The 27448-nt window shown below is 44.6% G+C and overlaps 1 protein-coding gene across 7 annotated transcripts in view; it reads right to left on the reverse strand.

Moving 5' to 3' along the window:
* The window catches only part of SUMF1 (sulfatase modifying factor 1), a 99563-nt gene that overhangs the window by 47527 nt on the left and 24588 nt on the right, over positions 1-27448 (reverse strand). For all 7 annotated transcript variants that reach the window (XM_089520005.1, XM_089520024.1, XM_089519997.1 and 4 more), the window contains exon 4: positions 1407-1489. In XM_089520005.1, coding sequence (XP_089376131.1) covers positions 1407-1489 — 83 coding nt within the window. The remainder of the gene's footprint in view (positions 1-1406; positions 1490-27448) is intronic.

Consider the following 27448-nt stretch of genomic DNA (forward strand, 5'->3'; position numbering starts at 1 on the left):
TTATGCTCTCATCAGTAAGTGAAAACTTTTCTGTTCTAACAGGTGTTTTAGAGATCCACTACAAGAGTTTTTAATGGTGCGCCGTTCTGCTGATTTTTATGTTCTATCTTTTAATGGATTTGTTTTAAGGGTTTTCATTCTGTGTACTTTTTAACTGGATTTTAACAGCAACAAAATACATGTTTTCACTTCTCTATTTTTAAATGTTTTAAAATTGTATTTGTTCTATGCTTTCTAAGCCACCATAGCGGCATCTCCACTGCAGAAATAATGCAGTTCAACACCACTTTAACTGCCATGGCTCAATGCTATGGAATTCTGAGAAATGTAGTTTTGTGAGACATTTAGCCTTCTCTGTCAGAGCTCTGGTGCCATAACAAACCACAATTTCCAGGTTTCCATAGGATGGAGCCATGGCAGTTGAAGTGCTGTCAAACTAAATTATTTATACATTGTGGATGCAACCAATGAGTGCCAGCATTGGGTGAGGCAGAATATTAATTAATTAATTAATTAATTACAATTTAATTCACATTTTGTTTGCAAAATATGGGACTAGGAACCATTTGTTAAACTGGATTTCGGTAGCTTACAAAAAAGTATCATTTTAGGCCAAATCCCAATGCTCTGAATGTCCCAAATCTTACAACCTGCTTGAATACATACAGTATAAGTACACTGAAGGAACAGGAAGATGGAGGAAAAGCACAAAGAAGAAAGAAGGAAAACAGCAGAGAACTAATACGCTAGAGACTCATTACTTACAGCTGAGAGTTCAGAAAGGCATTGACCTTAAGGGCATTTTTTATTAAATTCTTTTGTTTCTGGGTTCAGCTGGCCAAGCACAAAGTTCATGAATTCCACAGTGGTGTAAGTGCTGAGGGGTACAAGTAGGCTTTGAAAATCCCACTTTTATCTTTATAGCACCTTGCAAGTGGTAAAAGGTGTTTTCCCCCCCTTTAAATGAAAAGCTGCATTTGAAATAATGTGAGATACCTTGCCATCTGCATAACTGTTGCTTCATACATTTAACCTTGCAATCAAATATTTCAACCCTAATATAAAACTTCTAGCCAAGCAGGCAAAAGCATGAATAACAGGAGTCGGACAAATCCTACTTTTTATATAACTCTATACTTTTTTTGCAAAATTGTTGAGTTTGGAGAATTTATTTCCCCAGTTAAAGAAAACTCCTTTTTTTTTAAATGTCCCATTCAGTTTTTCAGACAAAACTTCTTCTAGGGAAAGAAAACTTAGGTGACCACAAACATAGATTTGTTTGGGGACATGTTACTACTCTGATATATAAATACTAGAATTTGCCTTAGACCATTAAAATATTCCCCAAAGCGTTTAATTTCATTCAGGAAAATCCTGTTAAAGCTCAGCAGCTATTTGGTTCTTACCTGTTTTCAATATTAGAATCAGGACCTTCAGGGTGCTTCCAGTTAGCTCCTTTGACAGGCAACCACCATGGCGCAACTGCAACCTTAAAAACAAACAAAAACAACACCTAGCTTAGAAAGTGTTGATATACTTCTGAACAGTCTATCACAGTTAGACCTCCACGGTGCCAAAAACATGGCTAAAGAGTCCCCACACTCCTATGAAATTGTGTGTGTGTGTGGAGGGGGTCTAATCATACACTTAGGGAGAAAAAGCAATTTGAAGAGTCCTTGATAGTCTGCACACATCCTGAGACAACAACTGGTCCATAGGTTGTTTTTTTCCCCATTCTCTTTTAGAAGTACATATCACTAGCAAGAAGCTCTCAATGGTCATATATGACTTTACCAAATTAGATAACCCTACCAGGCCTATTGTCTCAAGCACTAGGTCTCTTTTTGTTGGCAGTGTCTGGATGTATATGTCTTCAAACCATATAGCACCATGCTTCATGAGAGATGCTACGGACTTCCTCAGAAAACATCATCTACCCATGATCTACAACCACTATGAATGTAGAGGTACTTTATATCAATATCCTACACAAGGATAGAATCATAGAGTCAAGGAATCATAGAACCATAGAGTTGGAAAAGACCACAATGGCCATCCAGTCCAACCCCCTGCCATGCAGGAAATCTCAATCAAAGCATCCCTGACAGATGGCCATCCAGCCTCTGCTTAAAGACTTCCAAGGAGGGAGACTCCACCACACTCCAAGGGAGTGTGTTCCACTGTCAAACTGCCCTTAGGAAATTCCTCCTAATGATAGGTGGAATCTCTTTTCCTGTAACTTGCATCCATTGCTCCCAGTCCTAGTCTCTGGAGGAGCAGAAAACAAGCTTGCTCCCTCCTCAATATGACATCCCTTTAAATATTTAAACAAGGCTATCATATCACATCTTAACCGGATTACAAGTGATAGAAGGACAGGTTGCTTACCTGTAACAGTATTTCTTCGAGTGGTCATCTGCGAATACATACAAATGGGTTTCACTGCGCCTGCGCAGTGCTGCTCGGAACCTTCTGGAATCACTGGGCAGAGTTAACTCTGCAACATATTGAAACTTTTTGGCGGTAACTCCGCCCACCCGTTATAAGGCCCCTGCCTTCCCGCTCTTTTCCCCAGTTCCGCAATTTTTCCGCCAAGCAGGCGAAGGAAGAGAGCCAATGAGAGCAGGACACTGAGGGGACGGACGGGTGGGATTTGTATGTATTCGCAGATGACCACTCGAAGAAATACTGTTACAGGTAAGCAACCTGTCCTTCTTCTTCGTGGTCTCTGCGAATCATACAAATGGGTTTAGACTGACAAGCTTAGGTATGCGGCGGAGGGAGTGTCCTGAAATCAAAGCTGTGGTAAACCAAAGGTATATTTATTGTAACAATAAACACCTTAAACCCCAAAAGGAGTCAGCCTTTTTCGTCATGTCCCAATCAATGTATAGCAGCAACATTGCTAAACCTGAGAAGAGGACACACGGTCGTGCAAGACCAGTCCCAATGAATTGTGCAAACAACATTCAACAGACTGTACAACAGTGGCATTGTATACATAAATGCTGAAGCATAAGCATCAGTAGTGCAATCAGTGTAACCCTGAAACCAACACAGCCCTCCCGAAAGCTGCGTCTCGGATGGCCCTGGTGTCCAACCTATAGTGCTTAATAAAAGTCAGTGGTTGGGACCAGACAGCAGCCTTCCAGACATCCTCCAAAGGAATCCCCGAGAGGAATGCGGAGGACGCTGACATTGCCCTTGTGGAGTGAGACCGAACCCTGCCAGGGAGAGGCTTGCCTATCAGTTCATAGCAGAGGCGGATGGTACCAGCCACCCATTTGGACAACCTCTGCGCAGACACAGGCAACCCCTTCTTCGGTACCGAGTAGCACTGGAAGAGTCTCTCGGACCGACTAAAGGCAGCAGTTCTGTCCAGGTAGAAGGCTAGTGCCCTCCTGACATCAAGAGAGTGCAGGCGTCGCTCCTCATCCGATGTAGGATTGGATGCGAGAGTGGGCAACACAATGTCCTGGCACATGTGAAAGGCAGACACTACCTTAGGCAGGAAGGTAATGTCCGTCCGGAGGACCACCTTGTCCTTGTGGAACCTCAGGAATGGTTGGTCCCTACGTAAAGCACAGAGTTCGCCCGCACGGCGGGCAGAGGTGATGGCCACAAGAAAAGCGGTTTTCCAAGTCAATAGTCTCAAGTCCGCCGTGGCCATCGGTTCAAAAGGCTTGGATTGGAGGGCGGACAATACCGACTCCAAACTCCAAGCCGGCGTTGGTGCCGACACAGGAGGGTAAAGGTTTGCACAACCCTTCAGGAACCCCTTCACCAAGGGGTCTTTGAAGAAAGAAACCCTCCCCCCGAACTGGTATTTGGCACAGATGGCAGACAGGTAGCATTTGATGGATGTGAGAGACAGCCCTCCATCCAAAAGTGCCATCAGGAACTCCAGCACCACTGGAGTGGACACCTGTGTAGGAGACAAGCCCTTCTGGTCGAGGAAGAGGCAAAATCTCCTCCATTTCAGGGCATAAGAACGCTGGGTGGAAGGTTTCCTCGCAGCCAGGATCACCGCCCTCACCGATTCCGGCAAGGTAGTCAGCGCCGAATCCTCCAGGCCACCAGCGGCAGGCTCTCGATGTCGGGGTGGAGAATCCAGCCGTCCTGGATCGAAAGCAGGTCCGGGCGAGGGTCGAGACGGAGGAAGCATCTCCTGGAGAGGTGGAGAAGGGATGCGAACCACGGCTGCCTCGGCCACCACGGGGTGATGAGGATCGCATGCGAGCGGTCCGTAGTCATCTTGGACACCACCCTGATGATGAGAGGGAACGGAGGGAAGGCGTAGAGGAGCTCCCCCGTCCAGAGGAAAGCGAATGCGTCTCCGAGGGATCCGTCCATTCGCTTCCTGGAGCAGAACTGGGGACAGTGGCTGTTCCAGCTGGTCGCGAAGAGGTCGATCCGGGGGGTTCCCCACCGATCGAAGAGGTCGCTGACCGTCTCGGGATGGAGCCTCCACTCGTGGCACACCGAAGAAGATCTGCTGAGGCGGTCTGCCAGCTCGTTGTCCTCTCCGGGAAGGTGAATCGCTTGGAGGAGGACGCGTCTCTGGATGCACCAATCCCAGATGCGGAGTGTGAGATCGAGTAAGATCCTGGATCTGGTACCACCTTGCTTGTTGATGTAGTACATCACGGTGGTGTTGTCCGTCCTGAGGAGGACCACCCTTCCCGAGACCGCAAACTCGAACGCTCTCAAAGCCTTTTCCACAGCAAGCATTTCCAAGGCGTTGATGTGGAGGCGCTTGTCTTGTGTGGACCACCTGTCCTTGACGACCAGGTCGAGCAGGTGGGCGCCCCATCCCTCCAGGGATGCATCGGTTGTCAGGGTCAACTGAGCCTGAGGCTGATGGAAGGACATCCCGGTGCAGACGTAGGAACTGTCTAGCCACCATCTGAGGGAAGCAACCACCGGTCTCGGTACCGTGAGCCACTTCGAAGGCGGATCCTCCAACGGGGAGAAGACGGAGAGGAACCAGGCTTGGAGGGGTCGAAGACGAAGTCTTGCCCAGGGGGTGACGAATGTCGTCGACGCCATGTGGCCCAGAGCGACTTGGACATCTCTGGCTCTCACCCTTCTGTGGGAGATGCACGGCCTGAGGGATGTTGTCAGGGCCTGAAACCGATCCGGAGGAAGGAGAGCTAGGCAGTTTTCGGAGTCGAGGACGGCACCGATGAACTTGACCTGCCTGGTCGGCGTAAAGTGGGACTTTTCCTTGTTGACGACCAGCCCGAGGGAGTCCAGGAGGCGCAAGGCGAATGAGACTGCCTCCCGCAGCTCGTCTTGGGATTCGGCTGCAAACAGCCAGTCGTCCAGGTAGGGAAAGACCATGAAGCCCTTCTGGTGAAGGTATGCCACCACCGGTGCCATGCACTTCGTGAAGACCCGTGGAGCCGTGGCCAGGCCGAAAGGGAGCACGTTGTAGTGGTATGAATCGGGGCCGACAGCGAAGGCGAGGAATCTCCGGTGGGACTGTCGGATGCCGATGTGGAAGTAGGCATCCTTCAAGTCGACGGTCGCGAACCACAAGCCCTGGTGGAGCAGAGGCAGAATGGAAGCCAAGGTTACCATTCGAAAGCGACGGTAGTCAAGGAACAAGTTCAATTGTCTCAAGTCCAGGATGGGCCTGATGCCCCCATCCGCTTTCGGTACCGTGAAGTACCTGGAAAAAAAGGCCCGAGAACACTGGTCGGGCGGCAAGGAGGAGATTGCCCCTTTTGCAAGCAAGGTGTGCACTTCGTTGAGAAGGGTGTCCGAGGGGGGAGTGGACATGAAGGCTCCAGTTGGAGGGAGCTCTTGGAACTCGAGGGCATAACCCCTACGGACGATGTCGAGAACCCACGAGTCCGATGTTATAGAGGCCCAGGTGTTAACATAGGGCCTCAAGATGTCCAAGAAGAAGAGGGGTGAAGGGGAGACGAAGCGCGCTGCGTCCCTTCAGGCTCTCTTCTTCCCCTGGTCGGTGTCCTGCCGGCGGGACTTGCGGTACCGAGGCGGGAAGTTACGACGGCCAGAGGAGGAGGAAGACTGCGAGGGGAAGCGCTGCCTCTGAGAGCCCTGCTGTTGGGGCTGTCGGTCCCGGGAGAAGGTCCCCTGTGACTGACCTTGTGGCTGCCACGGGCGTTGGCGCTTCCGGAAGGGAGAAGCCAGTGCGGAGGACATGCCGTGCTTCTTTGCCGCCGCCTTCATCCTAAACTTGCGGTTTAGGCGGTCGTTGGTCTCGGCGTGGAAGAGGCCGGTCCCGTCGATCGGCATGTCCTCAATGGCAGCCCTGACGGTCGGGTTGAGGTCGGAGGCCCTCAGCCAAGCGTGGCGCCGAAGAGCCATGGAAGCTGACATGGCCCTCCCGGAGCAGTCCACCAGGTTCCTGGAAGTGGTGATTAGCCAGCTTCCAATGGAGTGCGCCTCGTCCCTGATCTCCACCAGCTGCCTCTGGACGTCGTCCGGGACATCTGGAACGAGAGGGGAGATCCGCTCCATGAGGGTCTGGATGTAGGCCCCCATGCACGCGGTGTAGTTGGCGGCCTTGACCCCAAGCGCCGAAGCCGAGTACGCCTTCTTGGCCAGTCCGTCCACCTTTTTGGCCTCGCGGTCGACAGGGGAAGTGGCCTGCTTCGGGACGAAGCTGTGTTGGGCTCCCTCGACGATGGCAGAGTTGGGCCGGGGGTGCTCGGCCAACCAAGGACAACTCGCCGGGGCGACCCTATAAAGTGACTCCACCTTGCGGGAGGGTGCCGAAAGGGCGGCTGGAGAGTCCCAGGACCTCTTCACGATGGTCTGAAGAGAGGGAAGGAGAGGCAGGCACGGCGGAGTGGGGACTCGACCATGCACCCGACGCTCAACCGGGTCCTCGGCGTCGTCCACTGCAGACGCGAGCTCGATGTCGAGGGCCCTCGCCATCCTGATCACGTGCTCCGTGAAGGACCTGACATCGTCCGACGGCGAAGATGGCTCCGGGTTGTGCATCCTCTGGGGGGAGGCCGAGCCTGAGAGGACATCCTCGTCCGAGGGTGCCTCCGAGGGTAGCAGCGGCTCGTCTTCGGAGTCCAGGTCGGAAGAGAGGGGATCCGTCACCTTGACCTGGGATCTCGGGCGGGTTGGAGCGAAGTCAACCGAAGAACGGGAACGCCGACGGGGTGGAGACAGCGACCTCTCACGTCTACGGGTTGGAGTCGACGACCTCTCGTAGACCGACACGGTCGGAACCGACGTGGAAGGAAGAGGCCGGTCCGCGGGAGGGGGGTTCAGTTTGGTGAACTCCCTCAAGGCTCTGTCCTCCGGGACCGACATGTAGTAGCGGCGCGACTGCATGTCGTAGAAGAGGTCCGGAACGTCTTGTCCGCGGGGCAAGTCGTCCTCATCTTCAGCTGCCGAGCGAGAGGGCGACCGGTGCTCCGTGGAGCGAGGAGGCGCGGTATCATCCGTACCGTGGATGAAATCCATGGTCGGAGGAGGCAGAGGCGTGACCGGTACCGGGGTCCCTTGGTCCAGCGTCGGTTCTTGGTCACGGGGAGCTGATGGAGCGGAGGCGCGAGCCTGTTTGGAGGGGGAGCGCTTCTTCTCCTTCGGTCCCGGTAGGTCGGTAGCGGTCCGATCCTTGGAGGACTTTGCCTTTTTAGGGGCAGGGTCGCGCCCAGCCTCTTCGTGGCGCCTCTTCTTCCCATGCTTGGGAGGCTCCTCGGATGGGAAGAACGGGTTGTCCGGGAGGTCCAGGATGACAGCAGCCGCTGTCGACGACGAAGGCCTCGGTGACCTCGTCCCTTGAACCGGCTCGGTCCCGTCCTTCGGTGCCGCATGGCGCGATATCTTGGACGCCTTAGAGGAGGAAGGCGAGGCCAGATGGACCTTAGGCTCGGTAGCCTCCTTCGAACGGGAGCCCCCCGATACCTTCTTCGGTTTGGAGGCCCGTTCGGTACCCTCAGCACCCGATGACTTCTGGGGGCGTTTGGAGGGCTTGTCGGTGGCGCTGGGCGGTTTGGAGCCACGGGCCACATCGGAGGTGGTGGAAGGGGTCCCGGCCGGGACACACACCACGCTGGGGACGGCAACTCTCCCCGATCCCACGCTGGAGACACTTGCCCGGGACGATGAAGCGGGGGGCGCCAGAGGCGGGACAGAAGAGGACCGCGAACCTCCCTCCTGCACTTTCCCCAGGGCGATCGCCGACGTGAGCCGGGACTCACGGTTCTTACGGGCCTGAGTGGAGAGGGATCCGCAGAGCGTGCAAGCCTTGGGATCATGGCTGGGTCCAAGGCATAACAGGCAGGAGGAGTGCGGGTCTTGAACGGGCACCTTGCCCTTGCAGATGTCGCACTTTTTGAAGGGCGCGGGCATCATCAAAAACGTCAAGCCGAAGGGAGATCCGAAACGAGGTCAGCAGTCCGAAGGTCTGAAGTTACCAGGGGCGGGAGACAAAGAATGGTCAAGATACAGTCCGAGGTCAAAAACGAAAGTGATTCCAAGCAAGCGAAGCAAGCGAAAGTTCCCTGAAGCAGCTAGCGCGGCGGAAAAAAGGAACTGGGGAAAAGAGCGGGAAGGCAGGGGCCTTATAACGGGTGGGCGGAGTTACCACCAAAAAGTTTCAATATGTTGCAGAGTTAACTCTGCCCAGTGATTCCAGAAGGTTCCGAGCAGCACTGCGCAGGCGCAGTGAAACCCATTTGTATGATTCGCAGAGACCACGAAGAAGAAATACCAATCCTACTGGGTCTACAGCACACTTGACCACTAAAACCTGGCACTTTACACTCACAAATAGTTACCTTGGCTTTAGAAATGACATGCACTGCTATGGAGACTTGGATGGACGTACAGTACACCAATACATTAATGGCTGATCTGGAACAATACTTTCTCAGTTCCTTCACTTCAAACTCATGCACCAGCTGAGATACACTAATGACATCTTTGTTATCTAGCCTTATGGAAAGGAATCACTTGAGCAGTTCCACCAGAATTTCAACAACTTTCACTATATCATCAACCTGATCCTGAAACAGTCCGTACAGCAGATTCATTTTTTCAACACCACTATGTAAACTACATAATGGATATATAAGCATCAAACTATATTGAAAATCTACTGAATGCTACCCATACTTATAAGCTTCTAGATCAGTGGTTCTCAACCTCTGGTCCTCCAGATGTTTTTGACTTCATCTCACAGATTTCCTCATCATTGGCCATGCTAGCAAAGGCTTCTGAGTGCTGAAGTCCAAAACAGCTGGAGGATTAAAGGTCGAGAACCTCTGTTCTAGATTGTAGTCATCCAGAATACATCACCAAATGTCTATAGACACCAAATGTCTATAGCTGAGCTTCAGAGCCAACCATATCTGCTCACAGATAAAGACTGTAAACTCATGGACTTACAGCAGACATTCCTCAAATTATAATACCTATACAATAAGAGTTAGAATAATGAATAGAATAATGGAGCAGTGCTGATGTCAACAGGCAACCTTGAGAATTACAAATGTGCCAGCAGGGCAATCTTGGATCTGCACACACCCTGTATATTTCACCTGCCCCATTGCATGGAGGTGCCCTTCTGCAACGTCTCAATGGTGTTTGGGGAACACTCCTTCCTTGTGGCCATCTTGGGACAGAAGCTCTTTGTGGTAAAGAGGCAAACCATCATCCAAAGGCCCATGGCTGTATGTGCAAGAATTGGTGTCTGCTGCTGGGACTGTGGAAATTTTGGGGTGGCAGGTGGGGAAGCAGATCCCATGCTTGCCTCCTCTCTATGTGTGAACACTGGTTGGAGGGGTCACTAGGAAACACGTTGCCCTTACTGTCTGGGGCTTTGCACTCACTATGGGGATTGGGATATAAAAAGAGCACTGACAGCTATATCATAAATAAATTACAATACATTTATAAATTCTGTGAGGTTTGCATGGCTTCTTAGAACACTTCCTTGTTATGTGCCATAAGGTCAGCTTCAATTTATTATGGTGACGCTCTCAATGAGAGATGACCAAGGTCCTGTCATCAACAGTCCTTGCAAGCTCAGGGCCACAGCTACCTTAACTGAGACAATTACTCTGTAATATGGTCTTCCTCTTTTCCTATTGCCGCCTTCCATTTTAATCTTTTCCACTGAGTCATGCCATCTCATGACATTTCCAATGTATACTCACTCTATCTATCTATCTATCTATCTATCTATCTATCTATCTAGCTGGTTTTCATTACAGCTGTGTGTACACAATTAATCTTTCCTGAGAAAAGTCTTTGCTTGTTTCATGACAATATTTGAACTGCTTCTGCATCCATGTAACACCCACTTTTTTACTTCTATCTACTCTTTATCACCATCATTAAGTCTACTTGACAACTCACCACGATGCCAGCAAATTTTGAATTTCTGTCATTTCACATTTGTATTTATATATATGGAACTTCACTCACTGCATTTAAAGAAGTGCATTGAAGGCTTCTGCTGAAATAAATTAGTTAAAGCTGCTGCCAGACCCCTTCTCTAGTATTATATTTGAGCTTAGTGAGTATTGGACAAAGACTGGGGAGAACCATATTAATATATCTCTTCAATGAAAACGCTGATTGGGTGCCTTCAATCCAGTTCTTATGTCTCAGACTAGACCACCTCACAGAGTTGTTGTGAGAATAAAAATGGGAAGGAATACTATTTATGCTTGAACTCCTTAGAGAAAAGGTGGGAGGTAAATGTAAGTAATAAAATAAAGGGAACTCAGTGTAACTGAGCAACACAAGACAACCAACCTGGTGTCCTCACGACTTTTTTTTTTTTAAAATACAAATTCCACCATCCCTGACCATGGCTGGAGTGGATGAGAGTTACATTCCGTAATATTCAGAGAGCATCAGGTTGCCTTCCATCTAGTGCAGACAGTACTTGACTAGACTATTACAAGGCAGTTTCCTATGCTCCATTATCTTACTCTCCCAGCCTTTTCTGCAATTTACTTCCTTTTTCTGCACTGCAGCTTTTTAATGAAAAGTCTCTGCCACTGGAACTTTTCTGAAAGCAAGTCAAAGATCACTATATGGAATTTGTTCTCTCATAGAATTTTCAGCCCACAGGATACTCATAACACCTGTCTAGGAATGCCTTACTAACCTTTTCCCCAACGTGTGGTTATCAGGCCAGTGCCCCAGTTTAGAGTTTTACGTATTCCATTACTGTGCTATTAAATCTGCAATGTTTTGTCCTTTAACAGGATTAGAGTTTTAACCTCCTTACTGCTTTTGCCCAGTGGTTCCCTTCTATTCTCCTCAGAAGACAGCACTTAATTAAGGCCAAGAACCAACCATGATTTGGGAAGAGGTAGCATCCATAAGAGCATCTAGTGGGTGATAATACATTGATAGCAGTATGAATTCAGCTTAGATGAGTCCTTGTCAGGAGCTGAAGCATTGCCTGACATGGTCTGAAATGTTAACCTACAGAGTAAAGCTTTATTTGCTTGCTATTTGCTAGTGTTAATGTGTTCTACAGTATTGCAGGAAATGATGGGACATACAGTGGGGTGTTAATTGGAAGAAACTGTTGACCACATTCCTTTGTGCTCAATAAACATGGAAGGGAATTGAGACTTCTTGGGAACGCTGGCAATGGGAGAAGAGGGGGGCTCCCATGGGAAAGGGAAGAGAAAATAATGTTTTGCATTTGTGATGAATGAAAAAAGAACCCATCAAGCTTTAATTATGTCCTGTTAATGCTTGCTAGTTTAGTTCTGACAACAAATGTCTCAGGTGAACACCTCTAGTTGCTGAAAAAAGTTTTTTCTGGGTTCTGCTACTGAAGCCTGAAATTCTGACCGAACAGGTTACTGAACTTGACAATCATAAAGCTAAGCAAGGGTGATCTATATAGCTATTATTTGTTAAACAACATTGCTTTAGAAAAGTATTGTTTCTCACAAAGACCAACCACAGGTTCCTTCTATTATATTTTAAAGACTCAACACATATGCACCTTTTGCTTTCATACTCTAAACTAGCTTCCCCACAGATATATTATACTTCACAAATTGACTGCTAGTGCAAACTTAAATTCTGGGGAAATTCTGTAGCATACAATGTCCCACATTTGTTCAAACAACTGAGACTCGGTATCTAAGCACATTTTTTTTACATTGTCAGGAAACTATCCTGGTCTTCTGGAGGAAGAAAGCCCAGGGAGTGGGTGCTTCAAAAGAGAACCCATTACTCTAAGCCCTCTTACTTAATCCAAGTAGAAGAAGGCGTGTGCAATGAAATCTCTCTACATGATCTCCAGGTAGACTTTCGCAATCTAGTCTCTTCTAGGTGCTTGGGACAACTTCTAGTATTCCTGACCAATGGCCATGACCCAATCCAAAACATCTGGTGGGTATCTGTCAGGATCCAGGTCCCTCAGATTTCCTGCCATAGCTTATAATGCTCACAGTCTTTGTATGCTCACAGTATTTTAATATAGATGATGGTATATGCTGTGAAGGGTTAACACTAATGTTGGCTGCCTACATTCCTTGGGGTGGTAAACAAAAAGACGTGTGGGGAGTTGAGATTGCACAGGGGGCTTCAAGACCAGACCCATGAGAATAGCTGGTACAGGGTTGGAAGAGAGGATGAACCTGAGAAAGAGGAAATGCAATATTGTTTAGTTCTATGGGTGAATAGGATACAAGCATGCTCAAAGTTTGAACTACTATGTGCTTTTAGTGTGCTGTGTAACTGCTAATGCCTCGGTCCTGAAAACGTAGGTCTGCTGTGAACATCTTTGGTTTCTGATTAAAGTTTCCTTGTTCTATTACAGAAGCCTGGATTTCTGAACTGAAGTGCTCCCATTCATGACAGGCTAGAGAAAATTGCCTCAGTGGTTAAGGCCTGAATTAAAAAGATGATAGGGGATCCAGTGACTCCCTTAGCATACTAGCGATCTACTCTTTCTTACAACAGAAGAACAACAACCACAAAACTTACACTGCATCAGTTTCCAGTTCTGTTTTCTCAGCTGCTTACTGGTTCTCATCCTGCCTTAGTACAGTGCACTCTTGCTTTACGTGGGGATCTGGACCCCCTCCCTGCATAAAGCAAATAGCGTGTATGCTCGAGCCCCATTGAAAATAATAGGGCTTGTGCATGCAGCACGGCGCGCACACCATGGGCGTGTGTGCCATTCTAGTTCCGTCATAAGCTGAAAGCCGCGTAAAAGGCACCCGCGTATGACACGGGTGCACTGTAGTCAAGGCCCAGTACTACTGTTAGACAGGCACTTTAGAAGGCTAAACTGAAATGGCTGAAGAACAAGCATAGCTGCCATAAATATTTCCTGCTGTGTATGCTACTTTGGCCATAACTCTGCAACAAAGAAGGTAAAATCAAGCTCTCCTGTCTTAGAAAATCCAGTGGGTAAACTGAGTGGATAGTCAGCCCAGGTTCTGACAATACTCAGCTGTATAGGTAAAACACACAACACAGTGGTATATCACATGCAGCAGCAACACACAATCACAAAGTTTTCTAGGTGAAGCCCCAGCAGCTCTCGAAGGAAAACTCTCCTGGCAACTATTCCAGCAAATGGCAACAAGTATTGTTAAGATTTTTTCCAACTTAGTGATTTTCAATAACAGAATCTTATCATTCTTTGGAATCCTCAACACTGTATATTACTGACCCAGTAGAAGATTTCCCACTATTGATAAGACTATAATGAGAGGCCCAGTTCATACACTGCACTGTAATAAAGGAAAAAATGAGTGTCACACATCATAGACAACTAAGGCCCTTTTCTTAACTAATTGGTGAAAATTGTAGACTTGCCTTTATGCAAAACAGTCTCATGTTTTTTAAATCAGGAGTGGGAAACCATGGGGGAGAAAACAGAAGTGACCAGACATCCACTTCTGCCCTTAAAAAACTGGGTTTAAAAAAATATTAACAGTGTCAGGGGCATTGTAACCTATCACTCCTAGAAGCTTTTTGGGGAAAGGATAGAAAAAGGGTGGTCCAGGAAGTCTGAAGTGTTTGAAGACCACAAAAACAGCTGGTGGGGCATATGCAGCCAGAATACTGTATATATTCATGTATAAGTCTAAAAATGTAGGTCATAAAATTGATCCAAAAAAACAGAGTTGACTTATCCATGGGTAGGTACTATACTTTAATTCTCATTTTTAAAAAAGGGAACCATCCCCTGGTGAAAGGCAAGAGTGTAATTTCTCCTAGAAGCACTGACTTTCCTCTGTTCTCTTACCCATCCAGCCTTTAAAGTGAGCACAAAGTTATGTCTGCTGGAATTTTGTAAATTCTATGACATTGTTTTCCTTTGCTTCATCATTTAGATCAGTTGTGCCCAAACTGTGCTTTTTAAGGGATTTTGGACTTCAGCTCCCAGAATCCCAGACTACTGGCCAACATGGCTGAGGCTTCTGGGAGTTGAAGTCCAAAGTCTCTTAAAGGGCACAGGTTGGAGACAAATGATTTAGATTCTTTGTCACATGTCGCTAAGTTTTACCCTCGACTTATTCATGGGTCATATAAAAATCCATAATTTTGGCCCCCAAAACCTGCCCTCGACTTAGACATGAGGTTGACTTATAGTAGAGTATATACGGTACTTTAGCCCACCATTCCCCTAAAGCAAAGCTTCGAAGGGCCTACTAAGTCATTTATTGACAACCTCTAAATATGCATCAAGCAGCTCATTCCAAAAATAAGTCAGCTGCCTAGAATATACATCCTCCTCCGCCGAAGAAAAAAGAAAATTCAGAATGCCGTAAAGCTTCTAATTGTTATAAATCTAATTAGCCTTTGTGCTAATTAGGTAAGAGATATAAGAACCTGAGATTATTTAATACTACAATCCTTCTCTCACAACTAAGAAGCTTAATTGCTTCTCTAATATTTAGCATTCTCATGCTTCGGATCAAATGCAATGTGTTCAACTGCAGCAGCAATGGCTTTAAAGGAAAAGAGGCAAAGGGAGAGACCAAGATGATAAATTCCATGGGAAAAGTATTGACTTCCCTATGATTGGCTGCTTCTACAAGGACTCAGTCGGTCACCAGATCTAACTCCCTGCTCCCCACACAATCTATTTTTTACTAACATCTTGCCAAAAGTTTTTCCTTAGCCTGCCAATTTCTTTCAGTGATGATATGCATTTTATGTAAAATAGTGCTCTCAAATGCCCTCTTGGGGAGCGTGTCACATTTTTCGGCTCTCTGCTTTATTTTAAATCCATGAGAAGCATTTAAAAAAAAAAACCAGAAAGTAAACAGGAAGTGACTTCCAATGACTTTTTGTTGTTATAAAAGGCCTTTCCTGGGTCTAATATGGACCATGGATGCCTGAAAACATTGTAAAAATGCCTCCCCCGCTCCACAATACCCTGCTGGAGGGTACTGTGGAGGGATGCAATCCTCCAAGCTCTCTTAGGTTATCCCCCTACCTTCCCACATTAGTCCACCCCTGCCTAAAAATAATCCATGAAAGGTTTCCTTCAAGTGCCCATTCAATATACACTTTAAAAGGGAAAGGGAGATAATGGGCTCTTTTTTGGTGATGTCTTGCCTCCAGCAATAGATGTTCTCCCTAAGAAAGCTGTTTTGACACACACACTTGAACCATCTTTACAGTAACAGACTTTTACTTTTTTGCTCATACAAAAAGATGGAGAAACTAGGGAATGAAGCTGGAACCTTCTCCAGGCAAAGCATCTGCTCAAAAATTGAGCTCTGCCTCCCGCTCAAATTTCTGGATGTATGGCTCCTCCTCATCTCTGAGTCCCTGAGTATGGGCTTGTAGGAGAAGTGAATCTAAAATAATTATCAATGATATACAATAATTACAAGGTTATATGAAAAGTTTTGAGTGGGGCACCCAAATAAGACATAGAAATTTAGACAATGTCATCTGAAGAATCTAGTGAAGGGCAATAAATTAATTACAAGATTTTTTTAAAAAAATAATACAGTGGGCATCAAAAACCTGCCTTTTATAGCCGTATTAGACTGCAGCGTGGTGGTACAATACAAAATACAGCAGCCTTGGAAGAGGTAGATGAAAGACTGCAGAAATGTAGGCCCAAAACACAAAAGGCCAGACTGGGGAAGACAGTCACAAAAGAGGTTCATCGCACCAAGTGTTTTGCAAAGACACTACGAATGCATACTTGTGGGAAGGTGAGGATTAGGACTGCAATTCTTTGTTCATTTCATTCTCAAAGGAAGCAATGAGTAATTTCAGCCATAAGAAAGTCTTCAAAAATGGTACAGTTTGCAAAGACTATTCACAGACTTATTCTGTACTACATTCACATATGACATTTTTTTGCACAGAAAACAGCATTTTGTTCACAGAAAACATCAAGGCAAAGGCATTCTCATCTATAGTAAGCTACACTCTTGCTCATGAAAGATCATCCTGGCTCAAATTAAGTCCCCTCTGTTCATTTGTTGGCATACTCTTTGTAATAAAATCGTATTGCATTAATATGGGCAAGGAGGTAGCCAAGGGGGGGGTCCGGACCCCCCCTTCAGGCCCTGGGGGCATTCAAGCTCCTTCCTCTCTCCTCCTCCCCTCCATCAAAAGAAAAGAAGGAAAAGAAAGGGAGGAAGAGGAAGGGGAGGAAGGAAGGAAGAAAAAGGAAGGAAGGAAGGAAGCTTCTAAAAGGAAATAATAATATCCCTTACCCAAAATGCTGAGGACTAAATGTATTTTGGATTTTGGAGTTTTTCAGAGTTTAGTATATTTATATACAGTATGTCTAATGGGATATAATGGGAGATGGGATCCATGTATGTCTCATATGCATCTCATAGACATAGACTGAAGGTAATTTAATACACAATATTTTTAAAATAATGTTGTGCTTCTGTACACTGAGCTTCAGCAAAACCCTGAGACCACTATTCCTTGTATAATTCAATAATTCAGTAATTGATCTAAACCTTCAGGATTCCCAAGTTTCCTTGAGTTGGGGTCAGACCAGATGCTCTCGGGGTCAGTTTTGGGTTTGGAATTAATTTAGGTTTCAGAAGTCCAGAGAAAGGAGACTCAGACTCTACTCTGGACATTTCTCCTGAGAATGGACTCATGTTTTCAAAAACAGTCATTTCTGTATTTTTGCAACAACAAAAAAGAGGAGGGTCTGTGATGCAAAAAGCAAGAGGCTTCCTTCCAGCCTTGTTTTTTTCTCTTTTTTAAAAGACAAAGAAGTTTATCGCATGGGGGGAAAAGTTTCAAAAGTGTTCCCAGAAATGGCACCCTCTGGAACACATTGGGAACCCGATGGGAACGCCCGGTGGCGACGGCGGTGTTCCGCCGTGCGGTAAACTAGTGTTCTGGGACCCATCGGGTTCCCATTACGCTCCGTGCGCGTCCGCGCTCGTGCTCGTTAGAACGCATTGGGGGACGTTTTTCCCCCCATGCGATAAACTTCAAAGAGAATAAAATACAGTCAGCTGGCCCTTTTTCAGCATGTCAATGGGGATGCTTTGATGGAGAATTCCTGCATGGCAGGATGGGGTTGGACTGGATGGCCCTTCTTGGGGTCTCTTCCGACTCTATGATTTTATGATTAATTAATTAATATATGGAATCAATCTAAGATGATGAATCGGGGCTGTGGAGTCCTAAGGCCCTGCTCCAGGCAATGCTAGACTGCAGGCCCCATCATCCAGCAGCACCACAGACTGCTGGGAACTGCAGTCTAATAAGGCTGCACACTGCAGAAATAATCCAGTTCGACCCTACTTTAATGCTATGGAAAATCCTGGGATTTGTAGTATGTTGTGCCACCAGAGCTCTCTGACAAAGAATGCTAAATGTCTCACAAAACTACAATACCCAGATGTTGTTGTTGTTGTTGTTGTTGTTATTTTCTTATATCCCGCCTTTCTCCCAATATACGGACTCAAGGTGGTGATTTTCCATAGCATTAATCTATAGTATATCTTTCTATAATGTAGATGGACACCTCCATTACATAATTTGTTGAGGATGCTTTGACTGGGAGTTTCTGCATGGCAGAATGGGGTTGGACTGGATGGCCCTTGGGGTCTCTTCCAACTCTATGATTCCATAATAATAATAATAATAATAATAATAATAATAATAATACATAATACTGTACACCGCAATGATCATAGCGGTGTACAGAACAAAAATGCAATACAATACAATCTCTCTCCCTCAAGAAGGTGGCTGAAGGGAGGTCTTTTCTTCTTCCAGGCAGGCCTGGTGGAGCCTACTGTGATTTTAATTGTTTTTAAATGTATAAAGGTATAAAGTCTTATAATGCAAGCCATACACTGATGGACTATTGCACTATAATTTTTTATTGATTGATTTTATACCCTGCCTTTCTCCCAAAATAGGATTCTCTAAAAGGGTTTTGTTTATTATAAAAAGAAAGGAACGTATAATGGCTTGGAATTAAAAATTATGGTAGGTAGACAGACAGACAGACAAGTCTTGAAATTAAAAAGTGTGTGTCTTAAAATTAAAAATCCCTCTTGGAAGTGGGAATGAAATGTTGTGTGAATGCGGCCTGGGTTCTTAGCTCAGCTCAGAAGTTGGAATACAGTGTCTCAAAGCATGAGCAGAGTGTCTCTGAGCATGAACAGAGTGGCTGCCACTCATTGCTCGAGCAGCTGCACTTTGCTTTATCGAGCTGAATTTATCTGATGTAAACACCTTCAGAGGAAGGACTCAGTTTGTATCTGCACTGAAAAAATAATCCAGTTTGATGCCACTTTAACTGCCCTTGGCTCCATGTTGTGAAATGCTGGGATTTGTAGTTTGTTGTGGCACCTGACAGATGACTCAACAGGTCCTCAAAACTACAGATCCCAAGATTCCATAGCACGAAGCCATAACGGAAGTTAAAGTGGTGCCATCGAGGTGTCGAGGGTAAACGCTCGACCCTCTTTTTGTGTCTTAGGGGGGTTCTTAGCCTCTCAAAATGGTGGGACTTAGTCTTGACCCCCCCCTTCCCAAATCCTGGCTACGTCCCTGATATGGGCCTGGGAATATGAAAGCTGTGGGCCCTTTGGACCTCCCATCATATTTTATTGTCACTATGAATTCCATATTGGAAGAAATATTGAATATAAATGAAATAATTACATGCAAATTATTTAACCATCTCAAACCCTTATGTTTTCCAACCACAGCAGTACTTTTTAAAAAATGTTAAATAAGCTCATGATAAAGATTTGGGGAGATAAAATTTGCATCAGTGCAAAGGAAACGTATGCTGTGATGTTTTTCATATGCAAAAACCTCCCATTGAAAAGCTGCTGTTTTGCAGTCTTGTGGGCATGATGAGATCACAACACAACCACCACCCCATCATCATCATCATCATCATCATCATCATCATCATCATCATCATTATCATCGAAGAACTGCTGCACCACTAAATTCACAAAGAAATCTGACCGTACTGCATTCATCTTGCCAAATCATGAGGTATCACTGCCAAGCTTTTTTAAAAAATAGCATTTTTCCAAGTCCATAGTTCTTCAATCATGAGAATTCCACATTTCCATAAAACCAATTTATTTTCTTAACTTGCATAATGTTTAAAACTGGCAGAAACATATCAAACAGAACCAAAGTGAAAGGCAGATGTAGCACACACTCCATTTGTCACTAGTTTCTCCCCTTTCTCTTAGACTATTTCCATTTGGAGTCTGAAGTACTTGCTTCCAGAAAAAAAATGAAGGAAATGTGAAAGGAGATGAGAGGCAGAAGAGAGTGGTAGTTGTTACATATACTGCAGTGGGAGCTAGATATCTTCAAGAGTTCTATACTGCCCCAGTGTGGTCCTCCCGATATTGATGGACAACAGCTCCCAGCATTCCTCACTATTAGCTATGCTGACTTGAGGCTGCTGAGACCTGCAGTCCAATAACATCAGGAGGGCCACATGATTCCTTCCCCTGTTCTTTATGTTCCCTCCTGCAAGCACCATACCAGGTGGATTGGTTAGACAGTTGGGACAGACAATCCCAAAGAGTGCATGGTACTGAACATAGCAAGTGCCACCATGCTGTATAATGGCTTAAATGTTGGGACTAGGACTCTAAGACACCAGGACTAAAATCTCCACTCAGCCAGGAAAATAACTGGGTAATCTTGGACAAGCCACATTCTCTCAACCTTAGAAAAGGGCAATGCAACCCGCTCCCTCAACAAATCTTATTGAGAACACTCTGTGCTTAGGTCACTTTAGAGTCACCATAAATCAGAAATGAGTTGAACATATATTACTACAACAACTTGGACAAAACAGTAGCTAACATGGTCAGGAATGCTTATTGGTTAGGTTTTTAAAAGTAGATCCAAGTGGTTTAATAAAACAGGCAAGTATGTAGACTCATGGAGTAAGGAACAGCTCTCTTTTCAAAAGGTTACAGTGGCAAAAGGCCAGATGATAAATAACAGTCATTTCAGACACACTGAGTTCTGAATATGCACGTGTCAGATAAGAGAGGGTAGACTGTATGATGCATGCTCAGAAGGGAAACCATATTAAGATAAACTCAGCATCAGCAGCAGTGTATCATTTTATTATTAAGTACAGCTTAATCTGTCCTTGAATAACCCAGGCTTTATGTTACAACAAAAACACTCATTATTTTGCAGCCTTTTGAAGGACAGGTTGCACAGTCTTAGCTTAAAGCCTTTTAAATTTTGTGTGTAATACATTTAAAACCTTACACTCACCCTGTCCTTTCAGTAAAATGTTTGCAATGATGAAAATTACTGGTGGAAAGGCTGTTTGTGTAATGGAATACTTAATCTGATAAAGATCCCAATTATCTTATACTTGTGGTACTCATGCTTGTTCAATTATAATAAAGGACTAGATTTTTTTTCAGCAGTTACAAGAATGAGAAAACATATGCCTAAATATAAAAATGGGAAGACAGAAACTTAATGAAGGTGCCAGCTAGCCCTAGTGGATAAAGTATTTCGGGGGTACATTTAAAACATCCTGAGTGTACCTCCAAATATTTAGAACTGTAAATGCAAAATACCTATGTTTGCATACAGAAGCAGGTTCGACTGCAGTTCCTGAGGTTTCCATATGTAATGTCAAAAGTAGTGTTATTTTCATTTATTTATTTGATTTATATCTCACCATTCTCTCAACACGGGACACAAAGTGGCTTACAATAATTAAAACAAAAGAACTCAAACAATATTTGGTACATTTTTTAAAAAATAAAAGCTTTAAACAATAAATTCAGTTAAACCACTACTTTTAAACATTAATTTAAAATAATTTTAGAACACATTAAAAATTTTTAAAAGCACAGTCATTTTATATCCTTCCACCTCCAACCAGCTCAAGAATGAAGGCCAAAATAAAGCGGTTTCCAGCTGTTTTGAAGGTGGGGTGCTTAGATGAATGCACATCTCAAATTGGCTGGAAACCAGACCGAAGCTGCACTTCGGGACTAAAAATTGGAACAAAAAGAAGCTGGGATCCTCCGCCTTAGCCTGGAAAATGTGCATCTTCATGCCTGCATATAAACACCCCGACACAAGTGTGAGGCTGCAGCAAAGCAAATGAAAGTGCAACAACTCCAATGGATGTAATTACAATATACAAAAATGAGACAGTCCAATGGGGGCCATGGGATGTAGGGGGCATGTAGGGGGGCCTCAATGATTGTGCTTTGCCAATGTATCACTCACACATCAATGCACTGATGCCCTGTACCAGCAGAGCATCACACGTGCAACTGTGTGGCTGATCAAAGGGGCAGCCATACAATGGGATGGCATCTGGGCAGACATGGGACCTAATTGGAGATCATAGTTGGTGTGTTTCTGCAACAATGCACATGCATGGTGGGGGGCAACAAAAAAAATTACCCAGCAGCACAGCTCAACAGTATGCCATGAGGTTGGGCTGTGCATATTCAACTTACCTTGGGAGTGGGCCACGTGGGCAATAAAATTTCGACCAATTTTTGGAAAAAGTAGGATCAAGCCACGTCTTGCCCATCTGTTCTGGCCCTTAGACTCAGAAAGAAGAGAAGTCAAGATCGGAGGAAGGAATATAAACAACCTAATGTACACAGATGACACCATAATAATAGCAGAAAATAACAAAGACTTGGAACAATTAGTAAGGAAAGTCAGAGAAGAAAGTACCAAGGCAGGTGTAATGCTGAACACTAACAAAACAAAAATAATGACCACGGATGAGCTAAACAAATTCAATATAGATGATAATGAAATTGAAATAGTTAAAGACCTTGGATCAATCAATGATCAGAAGGGAAATTACCGTCAAGAAATCAGGAGAAGATCAGGACTGCGAAGGGCTAGACAAAATCCTAAAGTGCAAAGAAATACAACAGAACACTAAAGTGAGGATTGTTCAAGACATTGTATTTCCCATCACCATGTGTAATAAGTGTGAGAGATGGACAGTGAAGAAAGCTGACAGAAAGAAAATTAGCTCATTTGATAAAAGTTCTGCAGATAATGTGGATGGCTAAAAAGACAAACAAATGGGTCCTGGAACAAATCAAATCTGACCTCTCCCTAGAGCTAAGATGACTAAACTGAGGCTATTATATTTTGGGAACATCATGAGAAGACATGACTCATAAGAAAAGACAATAATGCTTTGTAAGATAGACGGCAGTAAGAAAAGAAGAAGACCACACACCAGATGGATAGAGTTACCATATATACTCAACTATAAGTCGACCTCATGTATATGTTGAGGACAAGTTTTGGGGCCAAAATTATGGATTTTGACATGACCCATAGATAGGTTGAGGCTCCTTTAGTGTGTATATGTGAGCAGCAAGAGGGAAGCAGCAATCAGTGCAAGGCTTCAGTGTTTCAGCCTTCACGCCCAAGACAGCAAAGTACGATAAATCAATTAATCACCAAGGACTCTATCTGTTTGGTTCAGGACAGGAAGAAACTGCATGGGGAAATCTAAAAGAGCTGCTACCATATTACCACACTGACCCAAAAATAAGTCAACCTAGGATTTGGTGGTCAATTTTGGGGCATACATTTTTAGACGTATAGACAAGTATATACTGTAATCAAAGAGGATATGGTCCTAAGTCTGCAGGAACTGAGCAGAGCCATAAAGAATAGGGTGTCTTGGAGATGCCTCATTCACAGGATCAAAGTTGACTTGAGGGAAGTTAACAACAAATACTCTACAATGGGAGCAGGCACCCAAAATGCTGCAGGCATAGGAAGATGGTCTTGACTCTGCAGTGTCACCAAAAGACAAACTACTACCTGATCCATGTTTTTCTCCAGCACATGGAAAACTATGAAGTGACCTACTTCTTCTGTTTCAGCATTCTGCCTCCATAGCAACTGCATTGCGTTTTGGTTGAAAACAGCTGCCACTGAGCATACAGATGCTCCACAATGCCCAAAAGGGACACTTCTTGAGACAAAGGAGAAAACCAACTGGGCAGACATTGAGGTTCCGTTGCACTAACCTGTGCAGAGGAGGCATTTTCAATCAATCTTAGAGAGCAACCCTGTAATTCACTATGTCCACAGAATGGTTATGTCCTTTGGCTGCTCAGCCCAGAAAAAGATGTAACACAGAAAACTGGGAAGAGCTCCTGCTTATGGGTTCTAGCAGTCATTGGTTTGGCTGGTATGGGAAGAAGGATGCTGGACTGCAAGGAATTGGGGAAGGAATGAATTGTGGCCCTAGGTCACAGTCCCCCTCCCCAGGCTGCTTTTGTAGCCTTCAACCCATTCAGATTTCCCAGACTGCCTTTCTTCTAGCCAAACAGAAGACCATGTTTTGCCTCTCCGAGAAGCCTTCAGGAGTGGCAATCCACCTTTTGAATAGGTTGTAGACCCTGCCCTTTCTACTTATCAGAACAAGAAGTGGACTTTTGATCAATTCCAGTTTTCTGAAAGAAGAAGTTAAATCATTTTTGGCCATTTATGCAACCAAAGGGGGGGGGGGGGGGCACATTCACAAAGCCTGAATGTCAATCCTATGAACTCATCATGCTGGATCTTGCCAGCCAACATCTTCCACTTTTCGTTCAAGGAAAAAGTCAAAATCAAAACATGGATTCACATTCAGCTGAAGTTTCCAGCCTTAGAAAGCAAACAACAAAATGCCTTGGATTTAATGCTTTAAATGTAAGGAGACTGAAAAACAAGTAGCAGCTAATATTACTCCTCCAGATGTGACTTTCATATTCTCCAATACTGCCTACATACTTGAAGGGGGAAACACTTTCGGCTGAACAGTTAAATAACAAGTTGAGAATGCCAAACCACAAGAAAAGCAAATCCCTGCATCCCTAGGCTGTGAGCCAAAGTACTCAGAATATCATTTTTCCATGCCTACCCATATGATGTTCTGCATGCCAGGATGTCTAATAATACATTTGGGGGGGGGGGGGGGGCAAGGCAAAGGATAGTCCTCTCAAAGTAATTCAAACCAAATACGGGAAATCTCCAAAAGGAAGCAGCGGACTTCAACGTTTTGGGCTGCAGGCCAGTTCTAATTCCACTATGATGCAAGGATCAGGGACAGGGCTTCTGAGTCAGGTCAAAGGCCATGACCACACAGGACAGCTGCTTAAAGAACTGGGATCTGCTCATTTGACTCAGGCCAGAAAAGCCAACCAAGGAGGCACAGATTGTTAAATGGGATATAAAAATGCACATTTCTCAAAGAGTTCTGGACTGGATGCTCTGAATCCCCAAATGTTCACGGTGAGGTTTAGCGCTGGTATTTCACATGTGTTTTTATGTTTGCTGGCATGTAAATAAAACTCACTTATCAACCATTACAATTCCTTTGGGGAGGGGGGATGATGTAGCTAAGAACATGTAATACAAACTTTTTAGGGTGCTCTTTTCCAAGTGGATTGCTTCAATAAGACAAACACTACAAAATTCATGCACATACAAACAAACACACACACAAACACACACTAAAACCTGTAACATCAACAGTCCTGCGAGTATATTAATCATGGACTCTGGACTCACAAGGTCACTCATGTTTGAAAACTTATATAAACATGCCTAATATATTAAAGAAAGCCAGTGTGGTGTAGTGGTTAGAGCACTGGACTACAACTCTGGTGACCAGGATTCAAATCCCAGCTCAGCCATGGAAACCCACTGGGTGACCTTGGGCAAGTCACACACTCTGAGCCCAAGAAAACCCCATGATTGGGTTGCCTTAAGGTTGCCATAAGTCAGAAACAACCTGAAGGCATTGTGCAATTGTACCTGCCCTTCTTTGCCTTTGAGGCTATGTGGTCATGAGAGTCCATGTGATGTTGGAGACACAGCAGTGTACTTAAAACTGGAAAACCCTGGCACAACTTTCACCTCAGCCTTAATGATCCATGGATAAGACTAACCCAGTCACTTGCCTAACATACTCTACAAGGTTGTTATGAGGATGAAGTAAGAAAGCAGGAACTGAGTTTCCTACCATGTCATCCTTGCAGAAAGGATGAAATTCAAATACAGTAATAATTATGTTTGTACTTCTTTCCCTTTGGGAGTACAACACATGAGTTTCCACACCAACCAACCATATGTCTTACTCTACCATTTCTTTTAAGGGATAATCATGATTTATATTTTTAGGATCTTGCAAGCAACAATGTAAGCAGGCTGAATAACATAGGAAGAAACAAAATGGCTGTCGTAACACCACTCTATATATCAATCTGGACTTTTCAGGTTAGAGAAAACAGTGTTCATGCCATACCACTTCTCCAACAAAGCTGAAATGCCACCAAGCCCTACCTAAGTGTCTAGAAAAGCTCATACAGAAACTCTAATCTATTCTTCAGATTCTACTCATTGTCTCCCTACATAAAGTCTTATCCAGACAACCTTGTAATTCACATCTATGTTCCCTCCCAGCTTTGTTGACCTCTCCTTGGCATTACTGGTCTGTCAATGATTCTCCTCCAAAGGTACTTTTGGAAAGAAGCTTGAGCTGTTTTTCCAACACAGCCTGACAGTAACCCCTAAACATCTCAAAGATAGTTGGCATCAAGTATATGAAAATAAATATCCTGTCTCTAGTGATGCCATATACAAGACAACTTTACCTAACTCCTCACTTTAGGAAAGAGAAACAGTCTGCTATTTCACATTTCCGCCCTTCTGACGGGACAGGACTGGACAGCCAACCAAACTGCCCCACAAATGGAATTTCTTTTTCTCATTGTTGGTCATCAGCAAAAGCATGAACCATTTTCTCAGAAAAGACTAGTGCTTGGAAATAACAAGTTACAAATACAATTGTCCCTCCACATTTGCGGCTTTGACTTTTTGCGGTTTTAATTATTTACGGATTTTATTAATATGTTCTCTCTAGGAATATCTAGGTTCTCCAGTGCAACCAAATGGTCAACTTCAACCAAAAGTCGCACTGAAGGACTTACAGATTCCTAGAGAGAACACTCCACTAGGCATTTGTAGCTCCTCCAGTACAATTCTATGGTCAATGTCTGCCAGATGTTGATCACAGAGTTGCGCTACAGGACCTAGAAATTCCTGGAGATGTGTTCTCTCAGGTAAACACATCAGTATTTTTGTTATTTGCGGTTTTTTCCTCATTCATGGTGGTCCTGTGCCCCTAACCCCAGTGAATGTGGAGGGATGAGTGTAATGGTCTGAATGCTATCATTAGTTTGAACGAGAATAGAATATTGAGTCAATGGCATTCAGCTAGGTTTTGATTCACAAAACCATTCAACAACTGATTCAATCAGTCTACTCTGGTTGGGATTAACTGAGAGGATTCAAGACAACAAGTTATTTGTAATTAATTCTTTTTTCCAATAAAAAACTGTAAGGTAATAAGGGATAAGTATATTGTTTTTGCATGATAACTAACTCACAAGATTGCTTTTCAATTAGAGGTGCATGGCCTCATAAAATAGCAGCAGAGACATCCCATGGGCCAAGCACTGGCTGATGCTATGCCTAATGCTACAGCTTCATGCTCTGTTGTGAATGCTGAGGCACCACCTCTTTTTGTTTGTTTGTTTGTACCATAGGCCTGTGGCTTGTAGCATTCAGATTTTTTCTTCTTGAAAGGGGTCTGTTTTGAAGAGATAGGTTAATTCTGGAAAACAGGAAAGAATCATATTTTAAAGACTGTAACTTTAATGTTAACAAACTATTGGAAGGGCCCTTGAATTGTAATTATAACTAATTACTTCTTAAAAATAAGAAATAGTGTGGTGTAGTGGTTTGAGCATTGGACTATGACTCTGGAGACCAGAGTTCAAATCCCTGCCACTGGGTGCCCCTGGTAAAATCACACTCTCTCAACCTCAGAGGAAAGCAAAGGCAAATCCCTTCTGAACAAATTTTGCAAAGAAAACAGTGTGATACAGTTTCCTTAGGGTTTCCTAAGTCAGAAGTGATTTGAAGGCATACAACAACAAGA

This window comes from Sceloporus occidentalis, unplaced genomic scaffold (genome assembly GCF_023333645.1).
Source record: "Sceloporus occidentalis isolate IW3139 unplaced genomic scaffold, rSceOcc1.0.p SCAF_1, whole genome shotgun sequence".
In the NCBI taxonomy this organism is placed as follows: domain Eukaryota; kingdom Metazoa; phylum Chordata; class Lepidosauria; order Squamata; family Phrynosomatidae; genus Sceloporus; species Sceloporus occidentalis.